Source organism: Xenopus laevis, chromosome 5L, assembly GCF_017654675.1.
Source record: "Xenopus laevis strain J_2021 chromosome 5L, Xenopus_laevis_v10.1, whole genome shotgun sequence".
In the NCBI taxonomy this organism is placed as follows: Eukaryota; Metazoa; Chordata; class Amphibia; order Anura; family Pipidae; genus Xenopus; species Xenopus laevis.
The window spans coordinates 75,720,725-75,747,164 of record NC_054379.1 but is presented as its reverse complement, the minus strand read 5'-3'; the positions used below and the strand labels follow the sequence as shown (position 1 = coordinate 75,747,164).

The window sequence follows — 26,440 nt, the reverse complement described above, 5'->3', positions numbered from 1 at the left end:
ATGTATTAGTATTATGTATATGTATTAGTTACATGGTATGTATAACCAACGTTTCGGTACACTTTTCCATAAATCGCAGACATAGATTCCAGTTCCCTTTTTCATTCATCAGCGTCTCTCGTAATCCTAACTGCACGTAGCATCTGCGATCTAGGTAGTGAATGTACCAAATGTTTGGGATGGCTGCTCCTATAATGAAGCAATGTATTTCTGTCAGTTGGTTTTTGATAAATTTTGGTTTGTAGTTTATTCCTTGTTCTATCTTTATAGACCATACAATCCAAATAATTTACAGTCTCTTTATCGAAATGTACTGTCAGTTTGACCGATGAAGATGATTCATTCAGATCACATCGCAGATGCTACGTGCAGTTTAGGATTACGAGTGACCCTAATGAATGCAAAAGGGAACTGGAATCTGAGCGATTTATGGAACGGGGGTACCCTAAAGAGATTATAATACAGGCTAAAGAATGGGCTTTAACTTTGGATAGAATTTCTTTGCTGACTAGAGATAAAGAAAAATTGGAAACCCGGGATAAGGACCGTGATGAGCTGTTTTACATGAACACATATGGGCCTTGCACCCCACTAATCAAAAAATCTCTTTTACAGCATTGGCCTCTGGTGAGTACGGATCTGGATATGTTGAAATTGGTAAACAAGAAATTAAGATTTGTGTACAAACGTAATAAAAACCTAAGGGAGCTGTTTTTACACCGGCGGATCCGGCAAGTAAATATTTAAAGACAACAGGAGGGGGCGCTCTAAAGGCAGGTGTGTACAGATGTAACAATTGTGTGATGTGCAACTGTCTAATACTTGGTGACAAGTTTTACCATCCACACAATGGGAAGTCTTATCAAATTAGACACAGATTGACATGTCACAAAATGTCATATACATCATCAAATGCCCTTGTGGGTTGTTATATTGTGGTAAAACCATGAGACAATTAAGAGACAGTATGCACTGTTCCACAATCCGGGCAGTCTAAGATCCAAACTATGACAGCGAGAAAGTAAAACAAGATATATCCAAGCAGCCCATTGCACAACATTGGAAACTAGCAAATCATACCATCTCCTTGTTTAAATGTATGCCTATTGACTGTGTGAAGATTCCACGTAGGGGCGGAGACATTGATCAAATGCTATTACGAAAAGAGGCCTATTGGACATTTGAATTGTGGCCCCCAGGGGATTGAACTTCACCATTCAGTTTAATGGCTTCTTAAACAAGAGATTATGCTTTTTCTTTTTTTAAAAAATGTTTCAGTAACAGCATCTTGATGTACAGTACTACCGTTTTTCTTGTATTCAAAATGCAATGCACAAGTGTTTTTGTAAACCCTCTAATATTTAATTGGAATGCTGATCGTCAAATCATAACTATATGCTGATTAGTAAATGCATTTGCAATGATACAAGTTAAATTGGAGCACTTTTGGTCTAAAATATCCGTAAGGGGTTAAACTATGTATGGCTTAGCTTGATTTTAACATAATTGCAAAGAACGTTTTAACTATTTTATTATCACTATTGTTCACTAAGTTATTGAACCAAGATTGTTTATTAGAACTTTTTAGACATTTTTGCATTTTAGCTGGTTTCCAGCCATACAAGAGTTAAATTTACACATGATGTCACAGACACGGTCGCATGATGTGGGGGAGGCTATTTAAATGTTTGATCTGTATGTATCTGTACCTTGAAAAATACATTTCCTTGCACAGGGGCAGCTACTAGGTACCTTTATGGCATGAGGTGCTGTCCTAAGGTGTGTATGTGTATATGTATGTATGTGTGTATATATTATGTAGATATATATATATATATATATATATATATATATATATATATATATATATATATATATATATATATATATATATATATATATATATATATATATATATATATATATTACACAAAAGCCATGCATATCTTGTAAATTGTATCCTTATAAAAGGTGAGTAATGATGTCATCAGTTAGAAACGGTGAAAATATGAGGATATTAGAAGTTACCTCGGAGTTCCATGACCTGTATAATTGGGGTTTATTTTGGTCAGGAAACCCCCAATGTAACTTATATCCTATATATATATATATATATATATATATATAATATATATATATATATATATATATATATATATATATATATATATATATATATATATATATATATATGACCGAAACACCGCCGATATGGAGATTGAATAAACGTTCACGTTTTTATGAAAATCGTGTGCCATGAGTGCTTCCTTCTCCATTGGACTACATTATGTTTGGTTAGCACTCGGCCATTTCTATTGTGAGTGGTATTTTTTTATATATGTTTTATTTTGTAGGATAGATCAGCCCATCTTTTTTATTAAACGATGCTGCTGTATCTTTTATATATTTTTTTTTATATATATATATGTTTTGAGTATTCTAGGTTGGTTGGAAAGCTAACCTTGCTTTTTTTTATGGTTTACCTCACAAGGATCTGCATATTGAATTTTTGTTGCTTATCTTCACCATGTGGTGTAACAGATTCAAATAGATTAGGAGGGATTGGGAAAAAAATTCAATTACAGTTAAGTGACCATGGCCTGGTGCTATAAATATTTAGGTATTTATTTAAATTTTAACCATGCTGCTTTTTCTGGGTTTCTCAGATTTCCTTTCAGCTGGTACAGTACCAATGGACTGGATAAAAGCTCATATAAGTCTAGTATTTAAAAATGGATTGCATTCTTAACCTGGCAATTATAGAACTGTAAGTTTGAATTCTGTAGTGGGAAAGCTATTTTTAAAGCTTAGTTTAAGGGAACACATTCAAGCTTATGTTCAGGAAAATAGCATTATATGTAGTAATGGACATGGCATTATGGTGGACAGATCATGTCAAACAAATGAAATTGCTTTTTATAAGTGGGTGTTGCAGAAGATGATATTTTTATCAAAGATTTTCTAAATAAACATTTGCCAGTGCAAGCAAATAAAGCCTATACATAATTTGGTATTCTTGGGAGACCTGGACAAGTGGCAAATAAGATGCCATATAGCATTAGAAAACCACTAATTCTGATTTGGGCAGAATATTAGAACATATATTTTTCTACCAAGTCTGCGAACTTGGCTATACAATTGACTATGATCAATCTGGTTTGAAATGTTTCAATGTGCCCTTGGTTACTATAATGTGATAACTTATAATGAAAAAGTTAACTAAAAGGTACTTCAATGGTGAGAGTTATGTAAACACTAAAATTGTTGCTTTTGTTTTATTTACTTAAATACATTTTTAACATGACCAGTAAACACTGAGTGCATTTGGAAGGAAAGACACTTAACATTTTAATGAATTTGTTGATAATAACATGAAAATTATGGAAATTCATAAATCTTCTTTTGATAATACATTGTTATTCATATAGTAATTGCTACTAATTACTCATTATAAAAACTAGCACATAAACTATGCATTGGCATTTATTGCATGACCAAAATGGTATTTATTGCATGACCAAAATGTGAACCAATTAAAGGAGAACTAAAAACAAATATGGGTAGAAATGCTATATTTTATATGCTGAAATTACTTTAAGCAGCAGCTTAAAGTTTCAGAATCTCCATTACATTAATGATTCTGTAGGAGTAGGGTTGAGCAATATATTTTGCTGCATATATTACTGTATATATTACAGATTTAACCATAGTCTTGGATACTTTACCAGCAAGAGATCCAAACCTCCCTTAAAGGCATTCTTTCTCTGTTATCAATACCTGTTCTTTGCTCATCATTGCTCCTTTCTGTGAAAAAAGATCCCCACTATCCCAATAATGTCCACTAAAATTTTGTACAGCGTTATCAGATTCCTCCGGTACTAAATTACAAAACATTGGTCAAGCAGTTAAATATTCTATTTATCACCACTAGTGAAGAGTAAATCCGTCCCAGAGAAAATATACAAAATGCACTGAAGTTAATGGGTGTTTTTTAGGGGACCTTCTCTGTATAAGTTACTTTCAAGTCAATGGGCATTTTTTAGCAAATAGCAACTATTTTGTGCAAAATACGTTTTTTGTTTTGTTATTTTGCAGCTTATATTTTTACTGCAAAATTTACATTTGCACAGTTTCACAAAAATATTTGCAGATGGCAAAATGCAGAATTTGTCAGCGAATCCATACCTGGTGAAAAAAATGTGTTCATCACTAATCACCACTCTTTGTAATCTATATGCCAGTTTTTGTGGACATTATACCTTAATTCAATCAGTAACCATCTGCGCACTATATACAGTAGGTACAACGTTTTCATGCCACATCACTGTAAAACCAATATAGTAGTCCTTGCTATGTACACCTGGTCATAGTTTTATGGGCAGGCATCTCCTCACTTGTTAGTTTTAGCTTTGGAAAAGTGTCTCTTGACCTATACTTTGGCTTTGCATTCTGACCCTCCAAGATCAACGTCCATTTTAAAGGAATAATAGCATCATTAAAGGTACAGGTTTTATGGTTCTACAACTACACAGATGTCTGGCACGCCATACTGCAAATTAACAATAGTGTGCACAAATACAAAAATTAATGGAGGAAAATGCCATCAGTCCCTGGATCAACTTGTACTATGAGCTATCTTCCATAACCCTGTACTTAAAAGCCACCCAACCCCTTCTTAAAAAAAGCCATCCAACCCCTTCTGATGTATCCGCCTGTGTAATGGAAACTGTTACACTCACCCAAGATGGCTTCCAAGATGGCGACCTTCTGCTCCACCGCATGGCTCCTGCTGGGCGCTGTCCTGTGACATCGGCATCTTCACGCTCAGGGATTGGTCGTCGGCAACGGAACGGACGCCGGCGTCAGAATCGGGCGCCGGCGTCAGGACGCCAGCGTGGGGACGCTGGCGTCTGCGTCTGACGCCAGCGCGTCAACGTTTTGGCGCCAAGCCATGGACTATTTAAACCCCATTCCCCTTTTCTTCCTTGCCCAATTATAGGTTCCATTGACTTGTGTTCCTGGGTGTGTTTCTATATTCTGATTATCTGTGTACCAATCTTTGCCTGTTCCCTTGTCTCCGTTTGATTGCCGCCTGAACTGATATTTTGCCTGTACCTAGACGATTCTTCTGGATAAACCCTTTTGTACTTCGAACCTGGTTTGGTCTCCTCTTTGGTCCACAACTATTACTGCTGTGCCTTCGGGCCCCTTACAGTATAATTGGGCCATGGACCCCTCGGAGGAGGCCCAAGTACCTCTTGATGTCGGAGGGGCCATTCGTGGATTGGCTTCTCGAATGAAAACGTATGAAGCTCAACAATCCCATTTTGGCCAGGCCCTTGAAGCGATCCTGGAGAAGCTGACTGCTCTGTCTCCTGCGGCCCCTGCGGTTGTGCCTGCTCCGGCCATTTCAATTCCGCTTCAGGTTTCTGAGCCACGCCTTCCTGCTCCACCTCTTTTCAGCGGTGATCCAGAAGCGTGCAGAGGCTTTATTAACCAGTGCGAGATTCAGTTCGCCCTGCTGCCAGGTCAGTTTGTTTCTGAACGTGCAAAAGTGGGTTATTTAATCACTCGTCTGCAGGGAAAGGCTTTGGAGTGGGCATCACCCTTTTGGGAAAAGGAGGATCCGCTGATTGACAACGCCAGGGCCTTTGTCCAAGAACTCCGTACGGTGTTTGATGCTCCAGGTCGTGCCACTGCATCCTCCGCTAGGCTTTTCCAGCTGCAGCAAGGCGTCCGCTCAGTCTCCGAGTATGCCATACAATTCCGCACTCTGGTGGCGGAGACTTCTTGGAACAACGACGGTTACCATGCAGCCTTTTACAACGGATTGGCCATGCGGATAAAAAACGACCTGGTGTCCCGAGAAATTCCCTCCAGATGGGAGGACCTGGTCGCCTTGGCCGTGAAGGTTGATACCCGCCAGAGAGAGTTCCAGGTCGAACTAGACCATGAACGCTCCAAGAGGAATTCCCGATTTCAGCCTATCCTGGCCCCCCGCTTCCAGAGACCCTTGCTCTATGATCCTGCTTACATCTCGCCCTCTCCAACTCCTGCGGCTTCTGCTTCTTCTTCGTTACCAGCTGAGGAACCGATGCAGATCGGACGGGCCCGTCTTTCCGAACAGGAGAAGAATCGGAGAAGGGCGGCGGGGTTATGTCTCTACTGCGGGGGCAAAGCTCACTTTGCTCATGAATGCCCAGTGAAGCCGGGAAACGCCAAGGCCTAGGTAAGTTTGGGGAGACTTACCTGGGCGGGATTTGTCGTTCTCCCCATTCTTCTGCTCAACGTTTCCTCCTCCCAGTGCAGATCCAGTTTGGTTCCAAAAAGATTTCTTCTCAGGCCTTCCTTGATTCTGGCGCTGCTGGAAATTTCATGGATCGAGTCTTCGCTGGAAACCATTCCATTCCTCTCCAGTCTTTGGCGAATCCTCTTCGAGTCCTGGCGATTGATGATCGTCCCTTGTCATCTGCTATCATCTCGCAATCCACTCAAGAACTTTCTTTCAAGGTGGGCACTATGCATTTGGAAAGACTGTCCTTTCTTCTTATTGATTGCCCCTCCACTCCAGTTGTTCTAGGTCTACCATGGCTGTGTCTCCATAATCCTGTTATCGATTGGGCCTCTACACAAGTTTCCAGGTGGAGCCCATTTTGCTTACAGAACTGTTTACCTGCTGTCCCTGTCGTTAAAATTTCTTCTGTGTCTTCAAACTCTTCACTTCCCTCTGTGTATCAAGCATTTGCCGATGTCTTTAATAAGAGTTCTGCCGAGAATCTTCCACCTCATCGTCCATACGACTGCCCTGTAGAACTTTTATCTGGCTCCATGCCTCCTCGTGGCCGCACCTACCCACTTTCTCCCTCGGAAACTTCTGCTATGAAGTCCTATATCCAGGAGAATCTTCAGAGAGGATTTATTCGTCCTTCCACCTCCCCTGCAGGAGCGGGGTTCTTCTTTGTTGAAAAAAAAGATGGTAGTTTGCGGCCCTGCATTGACTACAGAGGACTTAACAAAATCACCATTAAAAACAGGTACCCTCTTCCTCTCATTTCTGAACTGTTTGATCAACTTAGGGGTGCCAGTCTCTTTACTAAGTTGGATCTTCGTGGGGCCTATAACCTCAATCGGATTCGTGAGGGGGACGAGTGGAAGACCGCCTTCAATACCCGTGATGGTCATTATGAGTACTTGGTCATGCCTTTTGGTCTCTGTAATGCCCCTGCGGTCTTTCATTTTTCGAGATTTATTGGGGCAGTGTGTGGTCATCTACTTGGGTGACATTCTTATTTTTTCTAAGGATCTCCAGGAACATCGCAACCAAGTACGTGAAGTACTATCCAGACTGAGGAAAAACAATCTTTACGCCAAGTTGGAAAAATGCACCTTCGAAGTCTCTTCTATCCCTTTTCTTGGCTATATCATTTCTTCTCTAGGCTTCAAGATGGATCCTGCCAAGGTCTCTGCAATCCTGGACTGGCCTCTTCCTACCAGCGTTAAAGCTGTTCAAAGGTTGTCGGCTTTGCAAATTACTATAGACAGTTCATTAAAAACTTTTCTTCCAGACTTTCTCCAATCCTTGCCTTGATTCGTGGTGGAAACAAACCTCAACACTGGCCCCCTCAAGCTTTGGAAGCCTTCAAGTCTCTCAAGGAAGCATTTTCCTCCGCTCCAATCCTTAGACACCCCGAGCCTCTTCAACCCTTCTTCATCGAAGTTGACGCCTCGGATATCGGTGCTGGAGCTGTGCTATCTCAGAGATCTTCTTCTGATGGTAAACTTCATCCGTGTGCTTTCCTTTCCAAAAAGTTTTCTTCCCCTGAACAGAACTATGACGTTGGCAACCGGGAGCTACTTGCTGTTAAGCTGGCCTTGGAAGAATGGAGACACTTATTAGAGGGTTCTTCTGTTCCGGTAACGATCTTTACTGACCACAAGAATCTCGAATTTATCCAGTCCCTCAAACGCCTCAATCCCCGGCAAGCCAGGTGGGCACTTTTCTTTTCTCGTTTTAATTTTGTCATTACTTTTCGCCCTGGTTCCAGAAATAAGAAGGCCGATGCACTATCCAGAAGCTTTATTCCTGAGGATTCTTGCTCCGAGGACCCCGAACCTGTTGTTCCTTCTTCCAAGATTATCGCAGCCTTATTTCCTTCCTGTGCTCCTCAGTTACTCTCCGCTCAAGCTTCTGCTCCTGAAGAGACTCCCCTGGGTTTAGCTTTTGTTCCTCCTGAGTTTCGTCTTGCCATTTTGTCTCATTCTCACAATTCCAAACAGGCCGGTCATCCTGGGATTAAAAAGACTACTGAACTTTTGTCTCGTCTGGTCTGGTGGCCATCTTTAAGGAAGGATGTTAAAGACTTTGTTTCCTCTTGTTCCACCTGTGCCGTTTCTAAGTCTGGACATTCTCCCCCCAAGGGTTTTTTGTTGCCTTTACCCATTCCTACTAGACCTTGGACTCATCTTGCCATGGACTTTATTGTCGATCTTCCAAGTTCTTCCGGCCACACTGTCATCTGGGTGGTGATCGACAGATTTAGTAAGATGGCTCATTTCACTCCTCTCCGCAAACTGCCATCTGCTCCGGAACTTTCTGAACTCTTCATCAAACATATTTTCCGCCTCCATGGCTTTCCTGCAGAAATAGTGTCTGATCGTGGTCCTCGGTTTGTGTCTAAGTTTTGGAGGTCACTGTGCAAAGCCTTGAATATTTCTCTTCAATTTTCTTCCGCTTACCATCCTCAGTCCAATGGGGCCGCCGAACGTGTCAACCAAGCATTGGAGCAGTTCCTGCGTTGTCATGTGTCCTTGTGTCAGGATGACTGGTCAGACCTTCTTCCATGGGCGGAGTTTGCCCACAACAATTCCCTGCATTCCTCTTCCCAGAAGTCTCCATTTTTCTGTGTTTTTGGTTTAAACCCTTTGGCATTTCCCCAGGACCTCCTACTCACCAACGTTCCTGCCGCCAATGATCAAGCTGCCCATATGATGGCCATCTGGCATGCTACGGCTGCTAATTTGGAAAAGAGTGCTTCTTCCCAGAAGAAATTTGCCGACAAAAAGAGGATTGCTTCTCCAACTTACTCTCTTGGTGACAAGGTTTGGTTGTCCACTCGAAATATTAGTCTCAGGATTCCCACTCCTAAACTTGGTCCCAAGTTCATCGGTCCCTTTCCCATCATCGAGGTCATCAATCCTGTGGCTGTCCGTCTTCTTCTTCCGCCTGAGATGAGGATCCCTAATGTGTTTCATGTATCTCTCCTTAAGCCTGCAGTCTCTTCTCCCTCTTCTTCTTCCACAGCTCCTGTTGTCATCAATGATCATTTGGAGTTCGAAGTTAGCAGAATCTTAGACTCTCGCTTTTCCAGGGGTGCTCTCCAATACCTCATTGAGTGGAAGGGTTTCGGTCCTGAGGAATGCTCCTGGGTGAGGAATTCTGACGTTCATGCTCCCATCCTTGTCCGCAGGTTCCACAAGCAGTTTCCTTCTCGTCCTGGTCCCGGTGGTCCTGAGGCCCCCCCTAGGGAATGGGGTACTGTAATGGAAACTGTTACACTCACCCAAGATGGCTTCCAAGATGGCGACCTTCTGCTCCACCGCATAGCTCCTGCTGGGCACTGTCCTGTGACATCGGCATCTTCACGCTCAGGGATTGGTCGTCGGCGACGGAACGGACGCCGGCGTCAGAATCGGGCGCTGGCGTCTGCGTCTGACGCCAGCACGTCGACGTTTTGGCGCCAAGCCATGGACTATTTAAACCCCATTCCCCTTTTCTTCCTTGCCCAATTATAGGTTCCATTGACTTGTGTTCCTGGGTGTGTTTCTATATTCTGATTATCTGTGTACCGATCTTTGCCTGTTCCCTTGTCTCCGTTTGATTGCCGCCTGAACTGATATTTTGCCTGTACCTAGACGATTCTTCTGGATAAACCCTTTTGTACTTCGAACCTGGTTTGGTCTCCTCTTTGGTCCACAACTATTACTGCTGTGCCTTCGGGCCCCTTACAGCCTGTACGACTGATTCAGGGAGAGAATTCCTACTTTTACCACCTCTTGAAGAGCTATTAACTGGGCATAACTGAATCTTAAAGGGATACTGTCATGGGAAAATCAGTTAATAGTGCTGTTTCAGCAGAATTCTGTACTGAAATTCATTTTTCAAAAGAACAAACAGATTTTGTTATATTCAATTTTGAAATCTGACATGGGGCTAGACATATTGTCAATTTCCCAGCTGCCTCCAGTTATGTGACTTGTGCTCTGATAAACTTCAATCACTCTTTACTGCTGTACAGCAATCCTCCCCCCCCCCCCAGCAGCCTAACAACAGAATAATGGGAAGATAATGAGACAGCAGCTCCCTAACACAAGATAACCGCTCCCTGGAAGATCTAAGAACAGCACTCAATAGTTAAAGCCCCACTAAAGTCCCACTGAGACTGATTTAGTTACATTAAGTAGGAAAAATAACAGCCTGCCAGAAAGTAGTTCCATCCTAAAGTGCAGACACAAGTCACATGACTGGGGCAGCTGGGAAACTGACAAAATGTCTAGCCCCATGTTAGATTTCAAAATTTAATATAAAAAAATCTGTTTGCTCTTTTGAGAAATGGATTTCAGTGCAGAATTCTGCTGGAGCAGCACTATTAACTGATGTGTTTTGGAAAAAACATGTTTTCCCATGACAGTATCCCTTTAACATGGATGAAGGGTGAATACTGAAACTGGATTATCACAGTGTTAAGTAAAAAAAAAAGATTTTCAGGAAAAAAAAGATACAATGTGTTGGTTAAATTTACAGAGAGAGAGAGAGAGCTTTCCTAGCATACTTTAAGCATTTTGGCTAGTGCGTGACCAAGCACTATTAGAACAAGTTTAAAAGCAATCAAAGATGCACAAGAATATTCAGACTTCACAAATATGACATCCCAGAATTACTTTAATACACTGAAAGAATAATCTATAAAATTCCTCTTATTGGCATGGACATCAATCGTTTATAGGTTCCTGACAGATGAGTAAAGTGTTTTTTATTATGATTAAATAATATACCGCTTTATATTGTACACAATTCAGTAGTGATTGGTTAATCTACGATCAGTTAACAAAAAACATTTGTATTTAAATACAAGTATAAAAAATACATATAGATTGTCACAAATGTTTTTTTATATTAATGTTTATTACTATTTATGTTAATAACACTCCTCCAGCAGCAGCATCTTGTATTGACATTTGTTTTTCAAAAACGCTAACAGATTTTTTTAAATTTAATTTGACGTGGGGCTATACATGTTGTTAGTTTCCCAGGTGCACTCCGCACACTTCCAAGATGGCTCTGCATTCTATGTGTTTCAATAAAAATATCAACTAACTCGGCTCAAAGATGAAATCTTATTTGGTCATACAGCTGCCAATTGCTATGCATTTCGCTGATACAGCATCATCAGGCAAATTACAGGAAAATTAAATTAAAATTGCCTGATAAACCTAAATCTCTACAGGTCGGGCTGGGGTCACCCCTCCGAGCCCCACTGCTGCAGTGCCACGCTGCAGAGTGTGTGCGCACAGCCCCCCACTGCGCCACTGGGCGCATGCGTGCACTACGTTTTTGTGTTGGACGTGGCGGGAAGCAGACTACAAATCGCCCAGTCTGACCCTGACCCTGACCCTAATACAATGAAAATGCCATTCATGGCTATGTAGGGGACAATGTTATTTTTTTTATGAAACAAATATATGCATAATTTTGAGTAAAACACAAATCACTGCCATGGCCTGTTTCTCAGCTTTTATAGTAACATAATATGGTTCAGTAGTTGTATTAATTTTTTTTTATAAAAAAGCATAGACAAAGCTCTTTCTGTAGTTGTTTGTACAAATTTCACCTCTTATAAAACCTAATGTCCTATCAATAACATCAACAATAGAAAAGTTAACTATACCTTATTTCTTACATAAATGCTAGTGCTGTTCAACCAATTACATTGGAGCAATACCCAATTCATAAGTGAAAATTGCAACTTAACTATTAACTCAGTGGGCTCTCAAAGTGCTGATTTTACTCTGTTGGTATGACTACATTTCCATTAATACCATACAGATGTGTAATAAAATGTCTATTTACAGCCTTTATCTAATGATAGAAGGTTTTGGGGTGGTGGTGGCCCTGATGGTTGTAAGGAGTAATATTATTTGTTATGTAAATATTGTTTCTAATTGGTCACAGGTTGAATAAGGGGCATTCCGCCCAGGGGAAGATTATGTAAGGGAGTGATCAGGAGACAACTTCCTCCTTGTCTGATATGAAGATAAAAGGAATAACACTGAGAGAGCCAGAGGACAGGTACTAGGGAGAAGTGTTAAGATAGGTTGGTTAGTGGTAGGGTAGTTTGGTTGAGCTCATTGTAGCCAGCGAGAGTTAGGTGTAGGTTGTATAGTCAAGTAGCCGAGCTCCAACAAGGAGAGCGAAAAGGATTGGTGTCCAGGTAGTACCTCACACAGATTAGAGAACCAGAGGAGACTAGGGTAGCCTAGTGTCTTGAGGCAACATAGACCCTCAGTGCTGAAAGTTTGTTTAAGAGTACAGTGTACCTTACTCAGAGAGGAGACAGGGAAGGTAGGCAGCTGGTGACTTGGTACACTTAATTCTGGTTAATAGACATTAGGAAGATTGTGTGTGGCAAGTATCACTTTGAAGTTGTGATGGTGATTATTAAAGAGAAGTTCCTGAGTTGAACTGAATGTGGTGTGGAAGCTATCAATTATTACTTCAAAAGGGTACTACAATCACCCAGGGAGTGACACTGGTCTGAGGGAAGGTCAACCAAGGTATACGAGGAGCAACTGATCACCAACCCTGATCACAGGGTTGTTGTCAGCTAATCACCAATCTAACATCGGTGAATAAGGTTGGCAAAGTTTCCCTCTGCCCTTATTTTTTCTCTAAATTTAAAGAATGCCATGGCATTGTTTTCAATGGATCTGTGTGTGAACCATGGGACAGTGAAAGAATCAATCACAGTTCCAGAGCCATGGGTGGCAGGATACAAGCAATCAAGAACACATGAATAGTTAAAAGAACACAAGTTTTTTAACTTCTGTATATTGAAGAAGCCACAGGTGAAACATAAATTCAAGAATGGAGACCTAGTTGTGATAAATGTTTGATTGCTGAGGTAAGATTTTGGTATGAGTCTGTAAGGTGGCTGTATATTTAAGCAGATTTTAACTCTTGTTTTCTTTCCAATGTCCTCGGTGCGACTTTCTCTTTAGGTTAACATAGCCTCTTGACATCCGCATCAGACAAGGTAAAATTTGAGACCACAATCCCTTGGTTCCTTCTTTCTCCATTTAATGGCATCCCTAGAGTTTAGACAACCAAAAGACAGACAGCAGTTTCTCTGGGATATCTCCACAATCTTTTACATTCCTATTTTTCTGCTATATGACTTACTCAAGGTGGTTTTGTGAACAACTGATTAATGATTAATTTATTAGCACATCACCCTTCCAACAGAGTTTGAGAGCCCACTGAGTAAACTAATGAATTAGATATTGCACCAATGTGATTGGTTAAACAGTACTTGCACTTTAATGAAAAATAATTTTACTATTTGTATTAAATCTCCTGATGATTTGTGTGATTTTTTTTTTTTAGTGTAAGCACGGATGAAGGGTTGTCTATACTTTTTTTATTGATATAGTGCAACTATACCCTAAGTGGCTACAGGGTCTTGGGGGGATAATTGTGATTAAGACAGGGTACTCCTTACGTTTTGCTTTCCCCTTTTCTTTCCTAATTATTACTTTTAATGATTTACTCTTGAAAAAGATGTATTTTTTATTAAATATTTCTTGTATTAGAGGAGAACTTGCCATGATGGAATTGTAGATTTGTCAACCAAAAAATTCTTCTTTAATAATGAACTCCTTTTTGCAGACTGCTCACAGGAAACTTTATTATTTAGTTTATACCTCTTATGATCACTAGAGGATCGCTATGTACTGATTTTGTGTTGGCTATAAAGACTTTGGATATCCTGTTACAGGGATTAGTTTGCCTGTTACTGTTCACAGGATCAAAAAAGTAGCTCATTATGCTAAAATGCTTAATCCTTCTTTGCAATGGGAATCCCTCCCTGCTCTACGACAGGGTATAGGGGGTACACCAAGTCACTCTAAAACTCACAGTGGCTTGATACCAGTGTGTGTGGTAAGAAGAAGTGTAAAAAAAAAATTCTGTTTCACCTCTTTAAAATGATAAAATATTCTTTTAGAAAGTATTAACACAAACTGTCTCTTTATTGGCCTCATGTTTAGGTGTGTATCACTGTTTGCCATTGTTGGTTGATTCATATATTTTCAAGAAGGTAAAATTAATTTTGTATTTTAGGAAAATATTCTTAATTTGCTAAATACATTTGGTTTATAACCGTCTGATTTTCATATTTTAGAAGAATTAAGAAGACTATAAGAGATCCTGAATGCTTAAAACTAAGAACTGGTCAGTGGTTTGAAGACTTAAAATCAAAACGTTACCTTGAACATTCAAGTGCCACTGACCTGATAAAATATGCTATTCAAAAGGAAAAAAATACAGGTAAGAGAAAATACAGCATGTTCAATCATACTGTATATGCTTTGATGATCTAATATTTTTGTTAGAAAGTCTTCACTCCACCTTTGTATTTTCAAACACTAGGATTTAAGTCATAAATACATAATTTGGGCTCTAGAGTTCTATTTCCTTATTGGAAAAAGTTTTAAATTGAACTACTGTTCTAGATTGCAAACTTTGTTCCTTATTTGACTACTGTTATAGTATTGACTTTCTGACCTTTAAAGCAGAACTAAACCCTAAAAATAAATATGGCTTGAAATGAAATGTACAGAACTTATTGAACCAACCTAAAGTTTCTGCATCTCTATAGTAGTAATGATCCAGGCCTTTAAAGTTGTCATAGGAGTTTACTATCTTGGATTTTGCTCTGAGAGGATGTTGAGAAGATAAACTTATGGTTCATCACGAATGATCAAGCAGAAAATGAAGTTTGCCTGTCATATAAGCTAATGCTACAGGTCTGATTATTGATTCTGATGCTTATTAGCTATCTGAGATACCATGTACCAATAATCTGAATTATTTACTAGTTCGCTTTATAGTGTGACCTTTAGAGGCACATTTATCAAAGGTCGAATGTGAATTCATGTGAGTTTTTTTTTTTAAACTGTAATAAATTTGAATATACTCAAAATTCGATTGGGGAGTTATATAATAAAAAAATTGTATATCTAATACTCACACAAATGTTATCGACTTGAAAACTCAAATCAAATTCGAATCTAATTAGACTATACTCGATTTCAGGTTTTTTTGTCCAAAAAAACTCAAATGTCAGGAAGGCTTAGTGATGTCCACATATTTGACTTATACGTGAACTCAGCATGTTTTAGGCGGCGAATAGTTAAATTCAAATTTTTAAAGGGCCAGAGTTTGATAAATCTCTAAATTAAAATTCTAATTAAAATTTGAATCAAGTTTGGATAAATCACAATTCGAATTTGTGTTTTGACCATAAAAAATTAAAATTAAAATTTTTAATTCGAATACTAAATATATTGCGCGTCGACCCTTAGCAAACAATGGGCCCCTAAGGGGCAACCTTATCAGTAATTGATATGGTCTGTTCCGCTCAACATTCAAATATCTGAAAATCCTGCAGCATTTCTAGATCTGAACTGATAAATTTACACCTACTGTAAATGGTTTACAGTGTGTTTCCGATACCTCTAAAAATTATATTTGAGTTAATTAGAAAAGTGCAAAGACAGGGTTTTAAGTATTTTCTATGTGCTGTATTCGATTTGCCTGTTCTAAAATCTAATATAAATAGGAATCTGATATTTTAGCTTGATATTCTGTTATATATAAATATACCTGTTTCATTAGCTTCTGTGATTTCTGGCAACTTTCAAACACTTCTGCACATCACTATAAATGGGTCTTTTTAAATGAATTCTTACTGTCCATAGAACATTTTGTATTCATAACATATTACAGATTCAGAGAATGATATGAAGCATAAGAAATTATGCCATCTTATGAATTTCATTTGTTTCAGAAATGAATTTCTATTAAATATAGGTAAATACAAATTAGGAGAACAGAAGTAGGAAAAGTAATTGAAACAAAAAAAGCCTCTCCTTTATATTCTTCCTTAAACATAAAATAACTCATGAATTGTAGCTCCCACAATATACAGGCTTTTTTAAAATCTTTTTTTTTTTTATTAAATATTTCCTTCACAATGCTCCAGCTAGCAGTTCTAGGGTATATTTTAAACAAATCTGCAAAATTCTCTCCCATTTATATGGAACAACATCCTCTAGAATGAGTTGGGGAAAAATACTTGAAATAGCATATTTACTGCGTTAAGCATTGTAGCATTAATGTTACACTGTGGGGGCATGTGCAAGACTGGCTGACTCAATGACCGTCACATGCACAACCTAGAGCAATAAGTGATTTTTGCATGGCTATTTGAGATACAGACTAACTGGGCTTGATTATTAACAGAACCAAGACAGGATATGCATCTGGTAAAGGTAAACAGCAATTTCTTAGAACATCGGCACACAATCTTGTGTAAAATCTGGAAAAACATTATGTAAAATCAGGGAAAAGCACCTATTTCCCCACCTCTCAAGGACATTATAGTCTGGTTCTACAAGGGAATACAATTTCTGGGGATATTACATATGAACCCATTTACCTCACACCAAAAGCTCTCTTAAAATGCCAGTTTCAGAATTATCATATGTACAAATATTTTCAGTTCAGGCATGCATTCAGTGCCCGGTCTCTTTATTTTGAACCCAGAGATAAAACCTGTCTCTTCTAAAACCTCTAGACTGGTCTCCAGACTATTCCAGGCATTAATGAGGTAGTTTAGCTTATCTCCATTAACATCCTGTCCAAAACCATTTGACATCATGAAAGACAAATGGCTAACCATCAGGTCCAGACTGAGAATAAAATAGACACTGGCATTTCAGGTACACAGAGGCCCAAAAAGCCAGTACCAGCCCACTAAATAGGGACTTTCTATGGCATCTTATAGCAGCATCTGATATTTGCCAGAACCCATAGATTGCCAGTCCTGGCCTTGACCCAGAATAACTGGGAGAAAACCATAAACAAATTATTGAATTTGCAGAGATACCAGATATAGGACTCCTTTGATGCAAAATAATTAACCAACTATATATTACCCAACCAGACTTTACATCATGGAAAGTATAACATGTGTCCATGATCCAGATTGCGGTCATCGATTTTCGTGCACCTGAAAAGGTGCTGACCATTAATAGCTAAGCTATTATAGCTACCTTGATACATTACATAGTGTTCCAGATGTGTCCCCCCATCTCAAGTTTGTATGCTTGGGGTTCTCGTTGACCTTTTTTCAACAAAGAATTTAAAAGATTATCATAGGCATAGTTCCTAATGGGACAAAAAAGAAATTCGATAAAATATGGTCCCTATGACTGGAAATTGAAAAATGTTGTACATTGGAGAAAAAGAAAGAAGGTTTCTTAACTGCAGGTTTAGAAAATTTTGTTTCCGCTCAAATATCCAAACTCATCCTGAACACTGGTTTTCTTGTTACTGTGCACTGCTACATTTATACTATAATATACTGTTAGTATTATATAGGTAGCTTTAACATTTTGCTTTTATTTGAATATTTCAATACAACTACTGGAATTTTATTCTGTGCAGGTAAACTGCATATTTATTGGCCTATGCCAACGTGGGCCGCTTTGATTCTTTTAACATAGTAACAGGATCTGTAGACTGTAAGAGAACAGTGCCCTCCAGTGGAATATTACCAATAAAAATGGGGGAGTGTTTGCTTATCTATATAGTGAATTTTGAATGGATCAGACAACAGAAGTGTCTCTATGACTTGAATTATGTGTCTAGGTTAAAGCGTAGAAAATGATTTTCACTGAATAATAAAAATTGAATTCTTGGTATATTCAGTTGGACTTTATGAAGTGTAAATATCACAAATGTTTTCAGAAGGTATATATTTCTGAACAGCTTCTATAGAAGTAATTTAGTAATTTACTATAGAAGTAATTTACTGTTGCAACCGCAGTTGTGCAAAAATGGACACAGCCGTTGCATGATTTGATCCTTTTTATAAAAAATACTTTTGTCTAAACAGGCTCCTTGTACTTTCACATAGTTGCACATAGTTTGATGCATCCATCCCACCTTCTGTTCTGAATCACATTAAGAGGCCCGTTTATTAAACCTTAAATTTTTGTGGTCGAATTTTTTAGGTGGAAAACTCAATTTTTTTTGTGGAAATATGAATACTTTGAAAATTCGAAAATATGCCATCTCAAACGTGTTGAGGTCATGTAGAAGTCAATGACAGATGTCCCTGAAGTTGTTTCTTGACATCATGAGCTGCATTGCATAATTCGATAATCCAAAAATTTTGAGTTTTTGCAGTGCAGTTTTCAGAGCATAAATCGTATGTTATGAATGACATTCGATTTTGTTGCAATGTTTTAATGCGCTGATGTTTCAAGAAAAACTATTGATGAGTTCAATTCGTAGAACAGAGTCTGGTCGACTTTGTTTTCAGAAAAAAACTGAGATTAATTAAAATTTTAGTAAATGAGCTCCTAAGTGTGCCTGTTGACGCAGGAAACCTTCCAGCATTCTCACAGTGGGTCAAAAGTGTGATGGGTCCATAGAAGCATTGTATTTACACCCACCTACGGAATCTCACACTTACCATCATTTTGATGCTGTGCACCAAAATGATATAACCCTGAGTGTGAATATTTTCAGCACAATTGTATCCCGTGTCAACATGTGCAAATGTATACCTAAGGGCTTCAATCACACTGGAAGTGTGGGGGGAAATGTTGCTTTGTGGGTAAAAAAACACGATAAATTGCATCCAAAATTGCACTGACTCTCACTGGACCTAAAGACAAACAGATAAAACACGTTCCAGATGTAGTATTTGACCAAAAGAATATAAGGATTGCACACTCAGTCTATATAAAAAGTCAACATTTATTGTGACTTAAAAATGTTAGCAGAACACCCTACGCGTTTCGACCACTATGGTGGTCTTCATTGGGGCAAAACACATTTCTAGTAAAAAAAAAGAATAAAAAGGCAGGATTGGCACCTCAGCACTTGTCTTTTGGGTGTGTTCCTTCCAAATTATAGCCAGATTCATTATTTAACATTATTTTTATTGCACAAAAATTGCACAAAAATTGCACTTTCATAACTTCTGGGGAGGCATGGTTTGCCTCAGTATAACTTACAAAACCAAAACTTGATGGCAAAATAAGTAAAAATAAAAAAAGACTCTGAGACCATGGTTTCTATTTAATGGATGGAGGTCAGCCACATCTTTATTGCCAAACTTTATTTCTTAGAACCATGTATTCTGGCCCTACACATGCCATTACAAAACCATCAATACCCTATAGCCAGCCACCGCAGCTGGGTGGGCATGTAAAGTGAACCATGTGAGTTTGTACCAAATGGCAAGGACCTACTTAAATACCCACCAACCGCTGGGACATACCTACAGTATAAAAACAACTTACAGAACATAAACTGTAAGCACAGCATGTAACACATGTTCTAATCTCCATCTGTGGGTCACATTACAAAAAAAAACCATTATTGATTACTGACCAAAACTCCGTAACTAGGGGGCACAGGGCCCATGTTCACCCGGGCAACCCCCCTCTGGAGAAGATTTTTTTTAGCAGAATTGTGTCCGTGCACCCCCAAACTGGAAAATACAAAAGGTTATATCCAAAGATATATGTCCCCAGGCTTTTCATAGGTAAAAACAAAATATTTTTTTAAGGTTGAATTAAAAAATTAGATACATACTGACCCCACACGGTCCACCTTACGCGTTTCGTACCCTCCGGCACTTAGTCATAGGTGTCTTTACTTTAAAACCAATCACAATTCAGAGGGAATTAACCCTATTTTCCTAATATACATCCAAAATTACCACTGTGGGGCCTTCGTATCCTCTCGTATACTGTATTCCATGTTAAAGTTGCATATTTATCTTAATGTTAATTAAACACTTGTATATTATATTGTATAAAATATAATTTACATCAATCACTTTGCACATATTGTTAGCTGTAAGAACCGTCACTAAATCCTCTTGCTGAAAATACTCTAATAAAAATATTACAGAAAATAACAGCAGATCTCTATTCTGTCTTATTCAGATATAGCAGGTAACATCAAACTCATAGTTGAGCCCTAAAGGTAAGCGTGTCCCCAGATGGAAAATCCAATACACCTCTCTCCTTTCTAAAAGGCTTAGGTGGTCTCTCCCTCTCATTCCCAATCTTACTCTCTGTATCCCTTAAATGGAAAAGAAATCTATATCACCCCCCCATTACAAGTTACAAAGTGTCTCGTGATATTACTTTTTTCTGCTGTTCAGGGTTTTTTTATCTGACTCAAATGTTCCCTTGCCCTCTCCTTCAATTTCCTCGTCGTGCAGCCCACATACTGCTTCTGGCACTTCAAACATGTAATCAGATCGATCACAAAAGTGGTGTTACAGTTAATGTATCCCTTAATATCAAATTCCCTCCCTGACGCTGTCGATTTGAATTTCTTGGATACATACATTCATTCAAACTGGAAAATACCCTCAACAAAAAAGGATGGGGTCACTCCAACGCCCCAGGTGCCAGGGCAGTATGGTGGGGTAAGGTGTTTCCAATCCTTATTAATATTAATCCCTCTCCATCTATGTTCCCCCAATCTCTAATGGCCAGAATTTGCAGAAAACATTCTTTCCCCATAACCCCCCCGCCCTAGGAGTTTTCCTTAACCATCCATATTATCTGTTGTAAAGGCTAAGAAATAGGAAATTGCGATTAACTGTGGGGTACCAATATGTTAGACACATCTTAATTTTATAAGCGAGTCAAATACACCAATCCAGGGCAAAAGTAATTAAAAGCCATGCTGCCATGTTTAGTTCACAGGTGTCTCTAGTTCAGACTTGGACTCGCATCCATTGTCACTCCCAGTGAATCAGGCTAAAAACAGCTACAGTTGTAATTGAATGTTGTTACTTGCTGAACAAAATTTGCATCCAGGAGGAACATTGCTATAGGGATTTCTACCGAATGTACAGTATGTAGCTATTACTTAACCCTTTACATGCAATCGGTAACATTTGATTAAATTACATAATTTATAGCCAAGAAGTTTGTCCAATTTTTTATACTACTGTACACCATACAAATGCCTTGCTAAAATAAAGATTGTATAAAAACATTGTGCACTTAAAATATATCTGCCTTAAAAAGTCAATTGCAGATAATTTTTTTTCCAGAATTGAGTATTATTATATTGGAAGAATACAGAATGCTGCATACCTCCAAAGTACTATATTTACAACAATTTCTACACCATAAACATTAAGGAAACAGGAGTCACATTAATGTTTTTCCAAAGAGTAAATTATTAAGGTTTTCTTTTTGGCATTTTCATACTACTGGTATATGCCTTTTTTTGTCTCTTCTTAGTTAAAGAGGAGATGTTTACAAGTTCAGGTGTCACCTTTAGGAACATCAGAGATCATAATAGTTATTATTATTCCAAATGGAACTATTAATACATGAAAAAAAAACCATATACTGTCTAATGCTTAAGCATAGGATACAGCTTAAGAATCTATATTAAAACCAGGATTTATTTGAATAGTGTCCATAGCAATATGAAAATTGTTTGATACTGGAATCATAAATAGGTTCCTTTAAATGGTCCTTATTTTATATGTGCAACAGTCATTCATATTCAATTATTCTTTATATAATACAAACTATTTATTTTCTCTTTTCATGTTTTATATATATAGGGCTATTGATATCACTGAGAAAGTCTTGGTTGTCAAAAGCAAAGAGCTGTACAGCACTGGAAAGAATGTTTAAAGAGGTAACACCACCTCCAATACAAGTGACAAGGTACTGGTACGCAAGGTAATTTTAACAATGTTAAATATTTATATAGGACAAGATGCTGGTCATAACCAATGTATTATTATATATTATGTTCAGCCAATATAGGCTAAGCTGATTAAATTCAATATACTCTAACTCTGAAATATTTAAAACTAAATAAGCTTTATCAGAAAGGGCTATTCACCCATAAGAACTCACAGTGCTGCTACCCTTGGTTCTATGTGAAAAGAACAACAATGGTAAAGCATTCTATAAAATATATATTGAGAGACTCTTAAAACCATCTAGATGTACAGCTTTAAATAAAGAATGTCGGAACAGAGTGAGCCAGGAACTGGGAAAGTACAGGGTCACGCCAGGGTTAGGATGTTGAGAACCAGATTAGTTTGAAAGGAATTGTGGGGGGGGGGGTAGACACATGAGGAGTTAATTGACAAATGAGGAGTTAATTGAGGAAGAAAGTAAATGATGTTTACTATTTTACCTTGAGCAGCTCCTGCCCTCCATTAAGCAAAGGATAGTGAATTAAGGCATGGTATAGAGAGAAAATAAAATTCTGTGTATGTAGAATCCTCATGAACCCCCCTGACTTGGATGGATTCTGTTCTTAAGGTAGCATTGGTCACTATACCCCAGTCTTGAGGGCAGAGCCACCTGTTGTACGAGCATTTCTTTGCTTTTCTGTGCTGTGGAGCGATATCTCTATGTTCTCCCACTCGTAACTTCCAGTCTATAAATTCCTTTATTTGGGGTTCTGACTCTTTGTGAGTTCAGAATCCATGGAACTTGTGTCAAATAAATTTTGTCTTTTACCTCACTGATTATAATTGTTTGTATCATTCCTCGGCTATCAGAAGTTAGTTACATTTCTGATGTAATGTTAACATTGTTTATTTCTGTAAATTTGTTTATTGATGCTGCCGCCGTCATGTAGCCAGAAGCCCAGAACCTTTAAGATTCACCACAGCAAAACAAATTACGTGTTAAAATTACAGAACCGTGCAAAAAAAGTGCTATTCTTTTTTTTACATGCCAACAAAGATATCTCCTTTCCATTGGCCCTTTTGTAATAACACATGACCAATTTATACATTTATCCCCTAGATGGGTTTTTCTAAACTGCTCTTGTGCCTATTTTCTCTTAACTTTAAAGGAGAACTAAACCCCCTGCCTATTAAAAATTGCTACCCCCTACCTTACATAGCCCCCCCCTCTGCTCCCCCCGGCTTGGTTTTACCACCTGTAATTGCCCCTAATTGTTCACTTAACTCTCCTTGTCAGCGCAGCGGAGTTCACAGGCGCCATCTTCTGGCTCTTTATTCTTCTTCGGGTCTTCTTTCTTCCCTTTGGCAATTTCTGTCACAGCACATGTGCAGTTGTCGCAAACGGTGAACGCGTCGATACGCCCATCAGTTCCTGAAGAAGACCAAAGAGGCGAAGATGGCACCCGTGAGCTCCGATACGCTGACTCTGCAAGGAGAGTTAAGTAAAGAATTAGGGGCAATTACAGGAGGCAACACCTAGACTGGGGGGAGCAGAGAGGGGGGCCATGTAGGGTAGGGGATAGCAATTAGTCACAGGCAAATAAATTTGCCTGTCACGAATTTGCAGGCAATTTCTGCAATTCGCTGTGGGTGAATAAATTCATGAATCTCCTGCGAAAATTTTTTGGATGTGCATCCGAAAAGTCACTCGCATCGAGCAACTTTTTCTGTCCGTGCGTACAAAATTGGATGCTGGCGTGAATTTCTCACAGTTTAGCAAGATTTGTGAATTTCCCACAAAATTTGAAAATAAATCAAATCAAAGCGCTAGAAATTCTCCCATCACTAGTAGCAATTTTTAACAGCAATGGAGTTTAGTTCTCCTTTAATTTAATGTGCTATACCCTAGGAATAGCCTGAACCCCCCAGCCCTGAAAATGAGTAAACTCTATACTAGCAAGATGGTCACTAACCTGATGCTGGATTAGAAATGTTCTGGAAGAAATCAAATATTTTGGTTCTTCTTCTCATTCTAACCCTATATTATTACTTGAGGCACTATTTTCTTCTCTGCCCAGCACTTCACCAGGCTCCATATGTACTTATTCATCAAGATTGCTGAATCAGAATGCAACATCATCTGGCCCCCTCATGATAATTACTGTATGTCTATTCATTGGAACTGTTTAGGTAGGCTGTAATTATGGGTTTGTTTCTGATGGAGACACCGGTGAAAAGCCTAAAGACATAAACAGAAGAATGGAGTTGAGAAAATGAGATTACTTGTTTTAACACTCAATCAATGCCTGAATTTTTTTTGCTACTGTAATATTTGTTCTGATGGATTGAGTTTTTCTTAGTGCACAGCATGGAATTATTAAAATTAATACACTTTTTCCAGTTCATATAGACAAACCGTTTGTATCTGACAAGATAAGTCTTACAAAACACTTAACATGATTCACTGTAGAGATTTCAGCAGTCATTTAAAAGGATGTGATTTATAACTGCATAAGCATGGCTATGATATATGCCTTACATTTCTAAAAGGATGAATCCCTCACTGTGATGACTATAAAGAATAAAAGCAGTTTATTTAACAGGCAATTGTAAGCTTTTGATACATAAATATCTACTTAATTTGGGCATTATGGTCATTTTATATTTTTGGGGGGAGGGCATGTTACATAATTAAGACCAGCTATAGAAAATGTGGACCGCATTTTGTAGTATCATGCAAATGATCTTAGAGATACTGACACCAGAAATCAAACCATTTTTACATCTACTGTATCATATTATTAGCTTTGTTTGCTACTTATAAGTTTGCCATAAAGTATTTGCTAAAAGTTTTTACATTACCTATCTGACTCCCCTTACTTGTCTATGAGGGGGCTGCCATATTTGTGCAGCAGAAGTCCGTTAGCATTAGAAACTATAACTGACAGGCTGAGATGGGACATCAGGTTTAGGAACATCAACTAAAAATTATTTACAAAAACAGACTTCTAGGTAACTTTTAATGTACATTCATACTACATTCATATTAAAAAGTAGTTTTCTAGCGTCAGTATCACTTTAATATTAGTGATGGGCAAATAAATTTGCGGAAAGCCTGCAAAAATTCGGTGGCGTCGAAAAAACGACCGCCAGCGTTGAAAAAACGGCCGCCGTTCGCCCATCACTATTTAATATAAAAGAAAAAACAATTGAATTGGGTATAGGCATTTTCATGTACATTAGAGACCAATCCTTACACTAAATATACAGCAGTTATTGAATAGTGCATTTCTGTATCAGTCTTGAAAAACATTCTTTAGACTAAAGCACGAGTTTTAGGATTGCCTTACCTAGCACAACTTATTCCAACAAGTAACCCACATGTAAATCAGCATAACATTTGAATGTATTATGTATTTGTAGTACTGGTAATGTGACCAAACATATGGGGGCAAATTTACTAAAGGACGAAGTGGCTAACGCTAGTGAAAATTCACCAGCGTGACATTTCGTTCGCCAATTTACTAACGGGTGCTGGCGTAAATTCGCTAGCGAAGTGGACCTACTCTAGCGCTACTTAGCACCCTTACGCCAGGCGAAGTTGCGCTATCGTGAAGGGACATAAATACCCTAATTCATTAACTTGCAGATGTTACTGAACGTTACCTCTTGCGCCAGACTTGCCTTCGCCACCTCAGACCAGGCGGAGTGCAATAGAGTAGATAGGGCGTTTTTTTACTTTTTTAAGGGTGAAAGGCTGAAAAAGATCTAACATTTTTGTTGGGGGTACCCTCCTTCCCCCCGACATTTACTAACATATGGCACCTAAACTATACAGTGGGCACATGTGTAGGGCAAAATAACAAATCTATTTTATTTTATGAAGCTTTCCCAGGCTTGTGTAATGTATTTGCTGCTACATATACTTCCATTGAACTTTAACTTGGTGCCGTATGCAAATTAGGCAACTTCACTTTGCTTGATGAATTAATGCTAGAGCAGCTTCGCTACCTTTCGCCTCCCTGAGCGCAACTTTGGATTTTAGTGAATTAGCGGCGCCCTGGCGAAACTTCGCCTGTCGAAGTGTGGCAAAGCCAACGCTGGCGCAACTTCGAAGGTAAGTAAATTTGCCCCATGGAATCTTTAAAATATAGGGGATGATATGCTCAATAACCATGCATGGAAAAAGATAATGTTATAGTCAGAAGTGAAGACTTCCGTGACATTTTTGGATTTATGTATCTGAAGTGGAGGTAAAAAGTATATGCTATATACAAACTTGATTAGAGATTAGCCACATTGGTAATTTACCATCACTAAGTGGGTCTCATTTATCAAAACTTGGCAAATTTGCCCATGGGCATTTACCTATAGCAACTAATCAGTGAATAGCTTTT

At 38.5% G+C, this 26,440-nt stretch overlaps 1 protein-coding gene across 3 annotated transcripts in view; it reads left to right on the top strand.

Annotated features, from left to right (window-relative positions):
• LOC108716797 overlaps positions 1-26,440 on the top strand; it is a 107,594-nt gene that overhangs the window by 38,791 nt on the left and 42,363 nt on the right. Inside the window, exons 2-3 of one of the 3 annotated variants that reach the window (XM_041562965.1) lie at positions 14,457-14,602; positions 21,957-22,068. In XM_041562965.1, the coding sequence (XP_041418899.1) occupies positions 14,457-14,602; positions 21,957-22,068 (258 nt within the window). Of the gene's footprint in view, positions 1-14,456; positions 14,603-21,956; positions 22,078-26,440 lie in introns of all 3 variants that reach the window. The other 2 variants (XM_018263254.2, XM_018263253.2) reach the window with 2 other exon arrangements.